Source organism: Battus philenor, unplaced genomic scaffold (assembly GCF_028537555.1).
Source record: "Battus philenor isolate CCGP_79_NKW_IND1 unplaced genomic scaffold, ilBatPhil1.0.hap1 SCAF_19, whole genome shotgun sequence".
NCBI lineage: Eukaryota > Metazoa > Arthropoda > Insecta > Lepidoptera > Papilionidae > Battus > Battus philenor.
Window position 1 is genome coordinate 10,816,852 of NW_027181681.1, and position 15,281 is coordinate 10,832,132.

The 15,281-nt window shown below is 33.3% G+C and overlaps 1 protein-coding gene across 1 annotated transcript; it reads left to right on the top strand.

Moving 5' to 3' along the window:
• The first annotated feature begins 787 nt into the window (after positions 1 to 787).
• On the top strand, positions 788 to 12,426 carry LOC137921483 (BOS complex subunit ncln). The gene is made up of 10 exons (XM_068764258.1): positions 788 to 1,065; positions 2,316 to 2,503; positions 3,616 to 3,802; positions 4,955 to 5,085; positions 6,039 to 6,251; positions 6,850 to 7,071; positions 8,522 to 8,689; positions 9,136 to 9,229; positions 10,854 to 10,983; positions 11,928 to 12,426. The coding sequence occupies exons 1-10, from the start codon at positions 891 to 893 to the stop codon at positions 12,067 to 12,069; spliced, it is 1,650 nt and encodes a 549-aa protein (XP_068620359.1). The 5' UTR covers positions 788 to 890; the 3' UTR covers positions 12,070 to 12,426.
• The last annotated feature ends 2,855 nt before the right edge of the window (positions 12,427 to 15,281 follow it).

Sequence of the window (15,281 nt, forward strand, 5' to 3'; positions counted from 1 at the left end):
CTACCTGCTAGAAGAAATCCCCTCAAAATCAGTCCAGCCATTTCAAAGATTAGCCGAAACAAACCGTGAGACAGACAGATGATAATTAAAAAAAAAATGTAATTTTGGTACTTGTTGTCGGTACTTTTTCGCAATAATTCCATCTTTTTTCTCTTATTAAAAACATATTACTTTTTAAACATTACCACCGATAACAATAGTTACTCATTAGTCAACTACTGGGAATATGCACTAGTGAAAGAAATGCAATTTATATCATAATACATTTATGTATATACGCTTGGTGGTTTTGAGGTAACTCTAACTTTACTTTCATAGCAAATCTATCTATGGGAAGCATTATACAAAAATATAAAACGTTTCCAACTGGCACATAAATATCCTGGATTTGTTCATTTCTGACTTTTTAAAATTATTTTTGTGAAATGGATAAAATTATTCAAATTTATAATATAACATGTAATATTTAATGTAAAATATTAACATTTTGTTTAATCCATCCCTAATAGTCTTCTTAGGTCTCACTGTTAATTATTAGTATATATATTAACTTACCATAGCATTATCACTTAGTATGATGTCAAAGTCTCTTTATAAATAATGAGTTGCAATGTTGTTAATATTTTCAACTTTTGCGATACGTAATAAAAAATTACGCAAATTTTATACAATTTAGAGTTTCATTTTTTTTTAATTACTTTGCGCGGTAAGTTATTTATACTAAGTAAAGAACGCAACAAATACCATAGACCATTCTTTTAGCTCTGTCAAGTCACGTTAATGTCATTGACCCGTTTTATCACACGTAGAGTTACTAATTGGATTATATTAATAAAATTATACATATTTAAGCTAATATTGTGTATAGACTTAAATAGTTAGTTCTTACAATGTGGCTCGACGAAGCGGATGGTTTTGCGGAGATCTTCAAAGGCTATTTACCGTACTATTTGCTTGTCGCCTTACCTATATTTATTATCATGTCTCCAGTTAATCCAGTCGCAGCTTCACACGAATTTTCTGTGTATAGAATGCAACAATATGACCTCCACACCGTACCCCATGGTAAGTAGAAAAAACTCTTAATTCTTATTTATAATTTGACAAAAATCGATTCTTTAAGGTTATATTTTTTATACAAATGTCCCGAATGCGAATTGAACAAACATACGAAAGTTTACTTAACGATCAACCAATTTAGTGTTAACCAGGTCATGTTTAACTTTTGACTTTACTTTGTTTGTAGTCTGTAAGAATATGTATAAAGTAGTAAGATTTGTGAAAAAAATAGTCACAAAATTTAATGAAAATAACGTTGTAACTCTTAAATAGATGCTTTAACCATGCGGAAAATAATATTTTTTAATTTAATTAAAAAATCCATCTTCTGATTAAAACTATTTTTATGCAGAGAAACTGATCAAAGTGTAAGAACTAATCCGTCCTGAATGTTACACTTAGCCTTGTTACATTTACAGCAACCTTGTAGTAATCTATTCTTAAGGTACTGCAAGGAAATAAAAACTGGCAAATATCATTTATTTTTTGTTTTAATCATGTCTAATAAATAACGTAAAAGTTAAGCTTAGTAACTGTGAATGGGTGCTGTGAAATGTTTAGGGCTTCCAGTTGAAATCACAAACCTGATGAACTATTAAAAAATATGGGTGGCCTATCTTAGAGATGTTGAGCACTACTAGGGTCACAAACAAACAAAATGAAATGATGGCTTAAAACAGATGTTGGGATATTATTGGAGGAGGTTTGCACAAGACAAAACTCAGTGAAAATTGTTGGATATGGCGTATACCAAGAGGCACACTGAATTATTGGATACATTCTAACTAAAAGTAAAACTCCTACATAAAAAATAATAAAAAAATAAATATAAAAAAGAATTTTTCACAAATTTGATTCTAATTATTATTGTAGTCTATTTCAAATGTATTATAAGTATATAAAACACCTAAAATGATGTAGAGGAATTAGTTGTGCATTGTGTTAGTAGGTTTATAATAAACATCATCAGAGGCCTGTGAAGCATAGTATCTCATACATCTGATGTTTATCAGTAGATGCAGTATTGGTAGGGATAGTGTATGATCTGTCATCACGGTAATGGCAGGGAGGGCCATATGCCTTACAGTGGGGGGTGATATGAAGTTAATGATGATGTTCTCTATGTGTGGGTTGGACCTAACAGATGATTGGCTAAGTGCTATGAAATATTGTAAATCCCTTCCACACAAGGGATCTACCTCTTATTCAAACATTGATTATAAATAGCATCTTGTTACAAAATATTTTATTTGTAGGATGCCGCAGTGCCAGCTTCAACTTAGAAGGCCGATCACTGAACTCATGGAGCACCTCTCGGCACTGCGTGGTGGCACGAGTTCAAGATATAACCATTGAACAATTTATGGAGGTGCGCAGCAAAGCTGGAGCTCTTTTACTTGTGCTGCCCAAAAATGACACTGTGCTTACACCAGAAGAGAAAGAGGTAAATAAAGTAATATTTTATGCACATGTTGTATTTTATAATATATATTTTATAATATATTATAAAAAATAGAAATAGATGACATTACCTTACTAATGGGTGACAACTAACGGCCCCATTGTAAGTTAAATTAAATAAATAACAAGTCACAAAGTCAAAAATAAAAAAAAAGTCAACAGGTCAGGTAAGACCTCAAGGCAAAATAATAAAACCAGTAAGTAGAAAAGGCAAAATAATAAAACCCACACATTATGTTGAATAGTAAATATTATAAGAAAGAACAATGACAATGGTGATAACTAAAAATTGTAAAAATAAAAACATAAAAACTAAATATTAATGTAAAATTAAATAAAAATGTGTCAATACTGTGATATCAAAATTTACCTTTTATTCAAACTATGATCTAAGAGAGAAGATGAAGGAAGAAAGGTGATGAAAGGCAGATGATGAATGAAAAAAAAGATATTGTTATAGACAAAAGGAAAGCATGAATAAATATGTGAGAATAGAAAGCAGACTGAAAAATTAAAATACGAACGGGAAAAAAAAATTACAGGAATATGTTTACATTCCCCTGCCATCTATGGGCCAGGGATATTCCCTGGCCCATAGATGGCAGGGGAATTGAGGTGTCTCCAAAAACAAGGACCATAAAATAATATAGTACTACTACTAGTTCCATCTAGAAACTTTAAGTATTATTTACTGTCACAGTCTGGAAGATAATTAAAAATACATTTAAATTTATTAGATGTGTTTATATATTATTGTAAACCTTTATGGTACACCTTTTGTTTGATTACATCTTGAGACAATTTTTTTGGTTATGACACAAAGTAAGATATATATTTCTATTTGCTCTTTGCTTAAAATGTAGAATTATGAAAATCTTGTTTTTAAAATTCACCACATAGTTTTTAAATTGCTGCTCCCAATAGGAGTGTTTTTTCTGCCTTAACAAAAACATATAAAAAATATTGTCCAACAGATGCAGCTATTCCCTAGTTGGAGTTCAGTTATATATTTGGTGTTTAATTTTAAGTTATATAGTTTAGGAAATTATTCCAATAGTAAGTTTTAAAAAAAAGATTAATAATCTTATTCTCTAGCACATACAACTCCTGGAAATGGCAATGATACAACAAGAAATCAATCCTCCTGTGTACTTTGCGAAATGGACACCAGAATTTGAAGATATTCTTAAAGACTTGCAGCACAGCTTCATAACGGATGACAAGTCTGGTACTGCACTAGAGGCTATGTTCAACACTGTTTCTTCCAACGGCTACCAAATTGGTATGTTGTCATATATATATATATACATATAGTTAAAATCTTTTCTGTATTCCAATATTTTCTATTTGTTTCTATTTTTTTGTCACATGTTAGTACCATCTTGTTGCTGGTATTTACACCTTTATGAGGTCTGAAGTATCAGAATACAAAAAGTTCATAGTTTAAACTCATGTTAACTTAACATGAAGGCTCTCTCAAGAAGGCTTGCGGTTTGTACTGATATATAACATTTTATTGGTAGGATTGTAGAATATTACTTCACAAAGTTTCCTGAAATACAATTCAATGAAGCAATCAGTATGGTGAAGGTGAACATCAATGTATTTTAAGGAGGACTTCATAAACTTTCAACATGGGTTATTTGCTCTGAGCACTGTACCTGATCACCTATTATGCAATGGATCCCATACCCATAAGGTTAATTTATGAAATTTTGAGAAATTATGCCTCTACTCTTATATAGACAATCCACAGGGGTTGCAAAGGCTTTTTCTTAAATTAAATTTGAGGGTGTCTAAGGATGCCAAACCCTGGCTTGATCAATTTCTGGTATCAGATTTTTTTTGTACTAGACAAGTTATATTATTCTACACATTAGTAACTGTGCAAAAGATATACAGCCAGTAACAGTACAGTACAGTGCTGCCATGCTGTCCATACCTCATAAAATTAAGAAAACAATCATTAGTAAATAATAATAATTATTTATCTCTAAAATTTTCTTTGAAAGTTTTTAGTGTGTGTGTATATGAAGTACATTAAAGGTGTATAGATTGACAATTTTTTTTTAATTAATTTACAGCATCTCTGACTTTGAGATGCTAAAGTTGACGACATTAAGGCTTGATTTCTTCATAGAAAATAGGGTCGAAGATTGTAAAGCCTATCCTTAGGCTGTTTCAGTATTTATTTCCCTCCATTGTAAGGCTTTAACCAAATAGCTTAATATGTATACTATATATACATATATATATATATATATATATATATATATATATATATATATATATATATATATACATATATATATATATATGTAAGGATCTAATAGAGCTTTTATTTAATTTTATTTAGGACTCTTTTGAGGTTAAAACTTACCAGATATATATACATTCAATTGTAAGTAATTAATCTTGAAATTATATATTCTAGTGGTATCAGCGTCAGCGCCCCAGAAGATGGACTCTAAGCCGGTGACGATTCATGGAAAGCTTGTGGGCCGGTCAGGTGCTGCGCAGACAATTGTCATTGCTGCCCACTATGATGCAGCTGGTCTTGTGCCAGTGAGTTATGGTTACATTTATCATAGATAACACAGCCTATAGACATTCACTATGAGGCATCTTCACATTAGTCACAGTTGTTGTGGTCATAACTCGGTCAGTTCTGGTGCCCCCGCTGCTTTCCCTATACAATCCTACATAGTTTGGTGTTTAGCAGAGTGAGAGTATTTATTTATTGACTTTTTAATAAAATCTGTCCAACTTGTAAAGCCTTCCACTTTGCCTCACACCACCAAATGTTTCACTGAATCCTCATTACAGCTGACATGTTTATAGATCTTGAGAAATCTTGCTTGCACAGTTGAAGATGACCTCCCTTTTACTGCAAGGCAAAGGCTATCTCCAAAGATAGCCAGGATGGCTGGTCTTACACTACCCGCATTTAGCGACTTCACGTGACCTTAGCTATGACATTGGTCCACCTAGGGTTAGACCCCATCCCCGGCTTGTAGTCGCTACTCGAGACTATTTTGTCCTTAAGGGGAACGATTTTTTGTATATGATAAATGAAATATTATTGTTTATGATCCTGTGGTCTGTAATATATCCACAGCAAGCGATTTTATACTCTATTTTTAAGGTGATTTGATATTATGTAGCTTGCTTTATTTTGGGCAGATCTGACCCGTACGCACCTGCACAGTGTAGACAGATATGTCCATAGGCAGCTAACAGATTAAACCATAAAACTTGACTAATTGTATATATAAAACTATATTTGTAAAGAGCAACTGTTGTTTCTCGCTGCCTCTTCATAGTAGTGCTGCCTCCTGAGCCGGTGGAAGGTTGCTTCCTGTAGGAGTAATGCCTACATTTTATGCTAATTGAAGACTCGAAAGTGCTTGTTAGAGCCTATTCAAATAAAGAATATTTTAAATTTGATTAATATTGGTATTTATGGGCTGAAATGAAAAGTGAATCTATAGTTTATATAATGTGAATAAATTAAACAGGAGTTGTCCCATGGAGCCGATTCAAACGCATCAGGCGCGGTGGCTATTCTAGAACTTGCTAGAATCTTCTCCAGGCTGTACTCGACGGCGGCGGTTCGTGGAGGTCCTTCTCTAGTCTTCGTTCTCACTTCAGTCGGACACACTCTCAACTATTTTTCCACTAAGAAGTGGTTAGAGGAACAATTGGATTCTACAGATGCTTCACTATTACAGGTACATATTAAATTTCATTTACACCTTAGTAAATAAACACCCAAACCAAGTATACAGTGAAGATATAGATCATTGGACAGCAAGAAGCTCAAAAGCCATTTACAACCATTTATATTCACCTGTATAAAGTAACTCCGAAATGCGTTATATGTGACAGTACAGTGTGCAAAAATAGATAGTGAACAATCATTAATTATCAAAATATAATTATTTGAATATTGGAAATGATTTTTTTTTTCAAATTATCAGTACTTTATTATTGTAGATAAGGTATATTATACATTAATTGACAAGAAATGAGCCATACGTCTATCCGCGTGTATGTATATATATATATATAGAAACAATAATACTTTGTTCTGAAAATAGAGAAATGACATTTAAAGTTATTATTTAAATTGTTGGTACCTTTTAAAACTCCCTTATTTTTTATCACTTTTACATACCAAAAAATCCATTGATTTACCCCATTGGATGCCATCATAACATTCTTATTAACAGCGCCATCTAGTGTTAAGGTCAAACAGCTTTATCGACATTAAATAATCGCGGCACATGTATACGTTTACATGTATATATTTGCTTTTTTTTTTTTCAGGAAGTTTCCTTTGTGTTATGTCTGGATTCTATATCGTCGCCCCAGCTGAACCTTCACGTCTCGAAGCCGCCCAAACCAGGAGGTGCTGCCAACTCGCTCCGTGCTCGCTTAGACGTTCCCGTGGTACACAAGAAGATCAATTTAGCCGATGAACTGTTAGCCTGGCACCACGAGAGGTTCAGCATTAGACGCATGACAGCATTCACACTTAGCTCATTACAGGTATTCTATTATTTAACATTTTTTTGTTAAGAAACTAAAACATTTCTATATATATGATTTATTTAGGCACATCAGCAGTACACATAATTTGGAAGTACATTGAAAATTGTCATATTTACATCATAAAACGAAAAAGAGGAAAGTGATCACACACATAAGAGGCTTTTTTGGCTTATGAGTAGAGTCCAAAATAACTATTAATTTAGAAATATTTGCTCCAGCATGCAATCTTCTTCAAGGCCATGTTTAAAAATACCCAATTAAAATTAATCTATTATGGGTACAGCAGACTATTAAGATGGTTTGTAAAGACTCGTTAAGAGTCCCCGAAAGATATCGATGGCAGGCACCTGTTCAAATATTCTCTAAAATAGCAGAGTGTATCCGTGGTGTGTCCAATAATGAGGCCTATGTGGGATGGCTGGACTAATTGAAATGGAAATGGATTAATGGACTGTGGAGGTACCTGCTGCCCAATAGACTGCCTATTCCCAAACCAATAAGAGTGTGGGCAAACCAAGGTTGGATCCGGATCTCTCGTTGACTCGCCTATGGTCCACGCTACTATTCCAAGTCACACACATAACATTAATACTACACAGAGCTCTATCGCCTCGAAACGCTGAATTTACTGTATAGGTTGGTTGCATATTAAATAATATAACAAACTGTTATAATTCTTCAGATTTGATATATTTTGTAGTTGTGGTTATATGTGTATATATATATATATATATATATATATATATATATATATATATATATATATATATATATATATATATATATATATATATATACACATATAGGTGTATATATATATATATATATATACATACATATATATATATACATACACATACATATATATATATATACATACAGACATATTTATATATATATACACATTACACAGAGTTTCTGATGGCATAAATGTCATGACACGTTTATTTAGAACTACCTGTATGTTACATTATATTGTTTTGTCCATATGAGTCCGAGATTTTGGACTTGTGTCCCACAGATAGGTTCTAGAGTGTTTCAAAGTCTGATCAAGTATGGATGTGTTCACTTGAAATATATTATTTTTATTACTATTTTTACTTATACTTATAAGTGATTGTTATAGGCCTTGTGAGAAGTCTCAAGGTCACCCAGAGATATATGGAAAAGGTTATGCTAGAAGTATACCTGCGAAATTGATTCAGAAATGAGACACAGAAGAACCAAGGTCACATAGGCAGCTCGAAGGATTGCTCATCTGAAGTGGCAATGGGGGTCATACATAGAACTAGCCCTTGGCTGTTAGATATGGCTAGCACAAGATCGGTCATCCTGGTCACCCTTGGGTCAGGCTTTTGCTCTACAGTGGGCAGCTATCAGGCGATGAGATAAGACAATAAAGTTCTTCAACCGTAATTTATATATCTATGATTTTTAATGTTTGTAGAGTCACAAGGAAGCTGCGCGAAGCTCAATCCTGGATGCACCTTCGGAGTCCTCTCTTCGAGACCTGACGACGAATGTGGCGAGGTTGGCTCGCGCACTAGCCTCTCATATATACAACCTCACCAACGAGGATAACGATGAAGACGGTGCCCTTTACGACGAAGCGCTTGTGAGTATTTTACTGTTTTCCCCTTGAATAACAAAATTGAATATAGTACTTGGCATATGATATGGCACGTTAAAAACAAGAATTAGATTTTCGACTAGGTTCGATTATCTAGATATCTTTGGCTATTGTAATTAAAATTGTTAAAACACTGTGATAAAGAAGCTCTACAAAAATGAACCCAGACGATTTTGTTGTAAGTCATTTTGCTCGATGTGTCAAATCAAATGCCGAAATTACTAACGGATCGTAGACATTTTAGTGAAGTTGTTATATGCGCCGTTTTCGGCTTGACATTATTTTAAGGAGCTTTACTAATTTTATTTCAAATTATACAAATAAAATTATCTGTATTTTAAACGTAGCAATCTACTTACATAATCAAACGTGTATTTTACATTTCAATGACATAAGAAAGTGTAGATCTGTGAATTAATTAAAAATTGCAGGCAGTAGAGGAAGATTCAATCAGGCATTGGTATGAATATTTATCCTCGCAACCCAGAGCGCCACAGATAATCACTACAATCCCTCCGAACACAGGTAATTAATATTCATGTCAATTATTAAATCGTGTTTATACAAATACCGCAGTGACTTAGGCCTTTGACCAGTGTGTGTTGCAACCGATGACGTACGGATCCGAGATGTGGTAGCATTCAGCGGGCCGTAAGAAGACTCAAGGCACACGGAAAGCGTTATAGAAGACTATGATCAGAGCTATGATGGAAGATGACATCAGAAATGATAGAAAGAGAGAGGAGATCTTAAGAAGGGGCGGGGCATATCATTTGTGCAACTGACGGTAGTGGGGGTTATGAGGTTCTAGAGTGGTGACCATGTAGTTAGAGGAAGTCTAGGTGAAGTAAGGACATAGTCAAGGTCGCGGGAAGTCAAGACTGGTCACCGTGACAATCTTTGGGAAAAGCCAATGCTTTACAGAGGGTGTTTATCGACTGATATGATGATGATAATGATTATCAATCGGTGAGGAGATCCATATAAGAACTAAATTCACTGACGTTATTCAAAGTATTTCTCGTCTTAAGTGGCAGTGAGCAGGAGATGTGAAACCGATGGTAGTAGGGGGCAAAAGGTTCTACAGAGAGGACCACGAGCATGTAGACGCGGTGTAAGATGCCTTCCACTAGATCAGAGTTCCCCAAACTTTTTTGTGTCATGCCATGTTTTTCCGTGTTGGGTAGACCCCCTACTTACCTGATATTGATTTCCTGTAAATTTCTAACTGTAGTGAAGTTTAGTGTTAAAAACTTAAAGTAGCAGCAGTAACACATGTTAATTTATACATTTATTAATTGAATTTAAATTAAAACTACTCAAAATAAAATTTGATCTCTGTTATGTAAAATATACGTAACATATTAATAATTTTTTACTTAATAGGTACTTTTATAAATAATGTAGATATTTTGATATTATATGATAGTATGACGTAAGTAAATAGGTACTATCAGTGTATGTGTTGAGATCCACTATCGTAGACCCCCATTTTCATTTCATGGACACCCAAATTTTTTTTCGCTGACGTAAACCCCCTGCTGGTTGTCATAGACCACTAGGGGTCGATATAGACCACTTTGGGAATCACTGCACTAGATGAACCGATAATATAGTCAAGGTAGCATATTATTGGTCATTGAGATGATCTTTTGAGGATATTATATATAATATTCCTTATTGGAATTAGAATCTGCTTACAATATATAAATATATTCCAAATTTAATTAAAACTTGGGTACATATCTCTTCTTTTCATTAGTGAACTCTTGACAGAGTGATCGTGATCAAGCTAAGGTGTGTTTGCTGCTCTCTCTGTGTTTAGCGTAGTAAGAGCATTCATTTACTGATTTATTGGTAACAGTTATGATGATCATTTTGTTGTAGCGCGTCCACGAGATCGCGTCTTCATTTTCCTAATAATATATAGTAATCATCCATCTTTATAATAACACACACAAACAATCATGCACACAAACTGTGAGTGTATTTAACTTTCTACATTATTATACCTTTTTACTTATTTCTGATATAATCTATAATATTTTTTAGTCTAGGGCATATATTATAACTTATATGCAAAGGAATTATAGATTTGTAATAATTTATATCTATATATATTTAATAAAAAGTAATATTGTTATTGAAGGTGTGACTGGCGCACTAGAGAGGGCGCTGTCCCGGTACATGGATGTGACGGTGACCACACACGCGGTGGACAAACGGGAGCCCGAATTCGTACTGTACTCCCCCGTCCGTGCGTTACTGTATGTTTACAGGTAAGTTTGATGCATAATACAATGTATTTACAAATTCTTTTTCATATAATACAGTACCCAGTGATAAATATTGCACATCGACCTTTGGAAAGAGACAATCAAATTTCGGCTTCGTAGAGCGCTATCTCTGTCGCACGAAATACAACGACTGACAAAACGTCACAAAGGTAGTGTGGGACAGAGATAGTGCTCTACAAAGCCGAAATTAGACGATTGTCTCTTTCCAAAAGTTGATGTGCAATATTTATCGCCAGGTACTGTACCGAAATGTTTAAAGACATTCTATGATCAGTGTATGTCGGTGTTACATCTGAGCCATAGTCGTGGTGGGACTAAAAGGAAAGCTCCAGGTCACCTAGAGAGCAATGAAGAACGCTATACTCGCTTCGCAATGAGATCTGCAGAAGAACAATCCGCAAAGTCAGCAGACAGGGCGTGGTTAGGCTTGACAGACTGGTTAGCTTGACAGACTGACTTGGCTAGCAGACTAAGGCTATTTTTCTCATATATGTAAATATATATGTATGCTCCGGGCGACCTTGAGCGTTCTTAGTGACCTAAATGACCCTATCATTAAAAGAATTACTTATAGTGTATATGTAGAGCGCAGAACAGATATCTGGGGTCTTAATGTTCTGAAGTGGAGGCCATAGTCCGGCAAGCGTAGCATAGGACGTCCATCCATAAGGTGGAGAAACGACCCTTTTAGGGTCGCCAGAATGGATTTCTAGGTGTCAGTTGGTCGTGAGGTGGGAAAGATCATTGGAAGAAGCTGAATACTAGTCGCTTCCTACCAATGCTACTGGAAATCTTTGAGAGAGAATTATGTCCAATTGTGGGCATCCAGCTAAGTGATGCTGAATGTTATGCATTTTAGATTTATTTTGAAATAAATGAGATGAGAGAAAGAAATATAAAAAAATGTATAAAAAATCTCTTTTCAGTGTCAAACCCGCTGTGTTTGATCTCATCTTAACTCTGGCTATCGTGGCGTACCTGAGTGTGGTATACTTCGCTATACAGCTGTTCCCGAGGTTCTATGAGGAGTATGCTAAGATAGTTACGGGCAAATCGAAGATTAACTAGTCATAAGTGATTATACTTTACTGTGTGCGATTTTGAACTCTACTCCTTTACATTAGGATTGAATATCAAATGTGAAATTAGATACGCTATTTTATTGTATTATTAAGGTATATGTAAGACCGAGTGGAATGGGGTGTACTTTTTAGTACATATATGGGTCGTTTTTTAATTTAATGTCACTGTTGGGGCCAGGGTTGTGTTAAAAGGTTCATTTTTGACACTTTTTCATCATCCTATGTTATGTAGTTTTACTCGATGAAGTATTTTATTGATACTTATTTATTAGGATATTTAATTCCTTGTAGATGGTTAAAAATAATGCATAATTGTCCATCACAAATGTAATTTGAGCAAATAGGATGTTTGTCATTCCTTTAATTTTTTTTGTTATTTTTGATATTTTTAATTTATTAAAGTTGAGTTATAAAACTTTACAGATTTCTTTTCATTTATAAACAAAATTTAAAGTTCGCATTCGCATACAGTAAACATAACAATAAGAGTTGAACAATGAATATATAATTATGTTTTGAAAAGCTTATATATTTGTACAGTCAACCCCATATAATATTTTTCATATAGCGTAAAGAAGAGTAGTCAAAATATAAAACCTAGGTGTACACCATAATGTTTATAAATGTTATAAATATATTTTTGGTAATTTAATCCATATTTAAACCTCTCAATGTCATTATTATTACAATAAAGTAAACATTTTTACGTATAAATAACATTTATCAGGTTCTAGAGGTTTAGTCTTTGCTTTGGTTACTAAGGTCAATAGATCCTTCGGTAGCTTCGACTTGAAGGCTGCCAAGCTAATCCTTTAGCATACCAGGGTACTATAAGGCCTACCATATAAGCATATATATATGTATATTACATGTGGGATCGACTGTACAAATATTTGCTGTGGTATCAAAGAAATACAAACTCAAATGTCCGAGTCATAGAAGTACGCAAGTTTTTTTTTTCTATTTTGTTAATATTTTTAAGGCAAATGAATATATATAAATAAATGGTTTATTAGTTATAAAAATATATAAATGGCTTTTCGTGTTAAGGTTTAATTAATTTCATAATTGAAAAGCAATATGGTAGATTAGTTTCGTGTAAGAACTTGTTTGGTGAGTTCTGTGTAAAGTATATTGTCTGTTATTTTTCCGCCGTCCGCGCCTCGAGTTCCTTCAATATTAAATAAGTGGAAATAATGTCATATATTCATCGCTTGAACATAAAAATGTTTCACTTTCAAAGGCTGTGCTCACTTGAGAAAAATGATTATCATTAGTGTTTTGCTTCCTTTGGCTTTTTTCATTTATTACATTCTTCCTATATACCTTCATTTATTTCATGGTCACTATATAGCATTAGATAATATACAGGATGATCATTTAAAGGTGTAAAATTTTTAAAGCTTTACTGGAAGCGCCATCCCAACATCGTTCCACACCTGGTAGTTTTAGATGGAGTCAGCGCCATCTAGGTTATTGTGGTCATAATACAATTCCTCCATGGTTTCGGTATAATATTTATCCACCATCTGCGAGCTGTTGGTGACATGGTTTCAAACCACGCGACAAGGAATACCAAACGCTCGACAGACGGTTGTCTCACTTGTGCAATTGCTGAGATATTTTCAACACAAAAGTGCTTTCTGTATTTATCCAACACATAAAAGAAAAATTCATCCAGAATATTCGATCACTGACATATACGCATTTTATTTAAGTGGCTTATGTTGAAAGGTGATAGGAAACTATGTTTTTTTTTTTTAATTTACTTCGATATACACTGGCATATTGTTATATGCATGGTATATTGGCCTAAGAATATATAACTTCAATCTATTTCAGTCGAATTTACAAAAGATGAAACTTGAATAAGTAGAACACTTCGATTTAATTCATTAATGACTATGACCAAGATTATATATAAGCCAGTTTTGAATTCTGAGTTTCTGTTGCTTTAAGATTTTTTATCTACATATACATATTGTCCCATAAATCAACGTCATATGACTAACTTTGAAATTTTCATTTTTTTTCTCTCTTTGATGTAAGTTACGCTTATGTTAAAAACGTAATAATTAATAGTGTCATGACCTGAGTATAAAAGTAAAATTACTACATTCTACACTAATCGACCGTTTTAAAATAAATACATTTATATTTTTACAAATGTTGTTAAAATACGATAATTTAAAAAAATACGTGTATTATTTTTATGTTATTTTATCATCTGTAATTAGTCGCAAAATAATAAACAAATGAGTTATGTCGACGTATGTTTTAATAGAGCAGGAAATCAATGCTTTACATCAAAAAATGTGGTTTCTCTTCAATATTTTAATTATGATTGATATGTTGTTTGAAGCAATCTATATCTTCAAGTATAAGACCTTTTAATATTTTTTTGAGTCATCAAATTTACGATCGACGTTGATTTATGGGATAACCTATAAATAAATCAATATAGTTACCATTGTAAACTCGATTGTAATCATTCATTACGTTTGCTCATGAATTCAGTACATTGTTTGTGCGATTTTGTGTTTTTGTGTTATTTAAGTACATTCAGTTGATATATCTGTCTAGTGTGAACTTGTACATTGCATGAAATTTGAAATAAATTTTTGTTTTGAATGCTCACGTGTATCATTTTATTCTCGCACGCGTTTCGTTATCACTCATTTCCCGGTGAGATTTGTTACAATGGTAAGGCCAAGTCCACGGCTAAAATAAACAATACTTATACACATATATGTATGTACATATAACAAAAGTAAATTATAATAGACTACTTATATATTTACCGTGTACTTATACATAAGTTTAGTTGAAGGGAATTCTTTCTTTCCCTATTCGCTGTCGTATCATCCCATAGACATAGGCCACACCCAAAGTTATCTATGGGGGATATAACATAATCGCTACGCTTGGCAGATGGACTGGCGATCGCAGTTCGCTATTCTTGTACGCAGAGAACGCTACCATCCAATGGGAACTTGTTTATGAAAAACGACAATCCTGTAATTAATACACAAAGTGTAAATTATATAAGATTGTATCTAATAGATTCAGGCGTTACCTCGCGAAAGTATATAATATTAGAACAAATAGTTTTTCTTATGAATTAATAGATTATTTATACAAATACTATTTATAGTTGAGAGGAAAAATTTTTGTGGCTAATTAAAACTGAAATTTTGT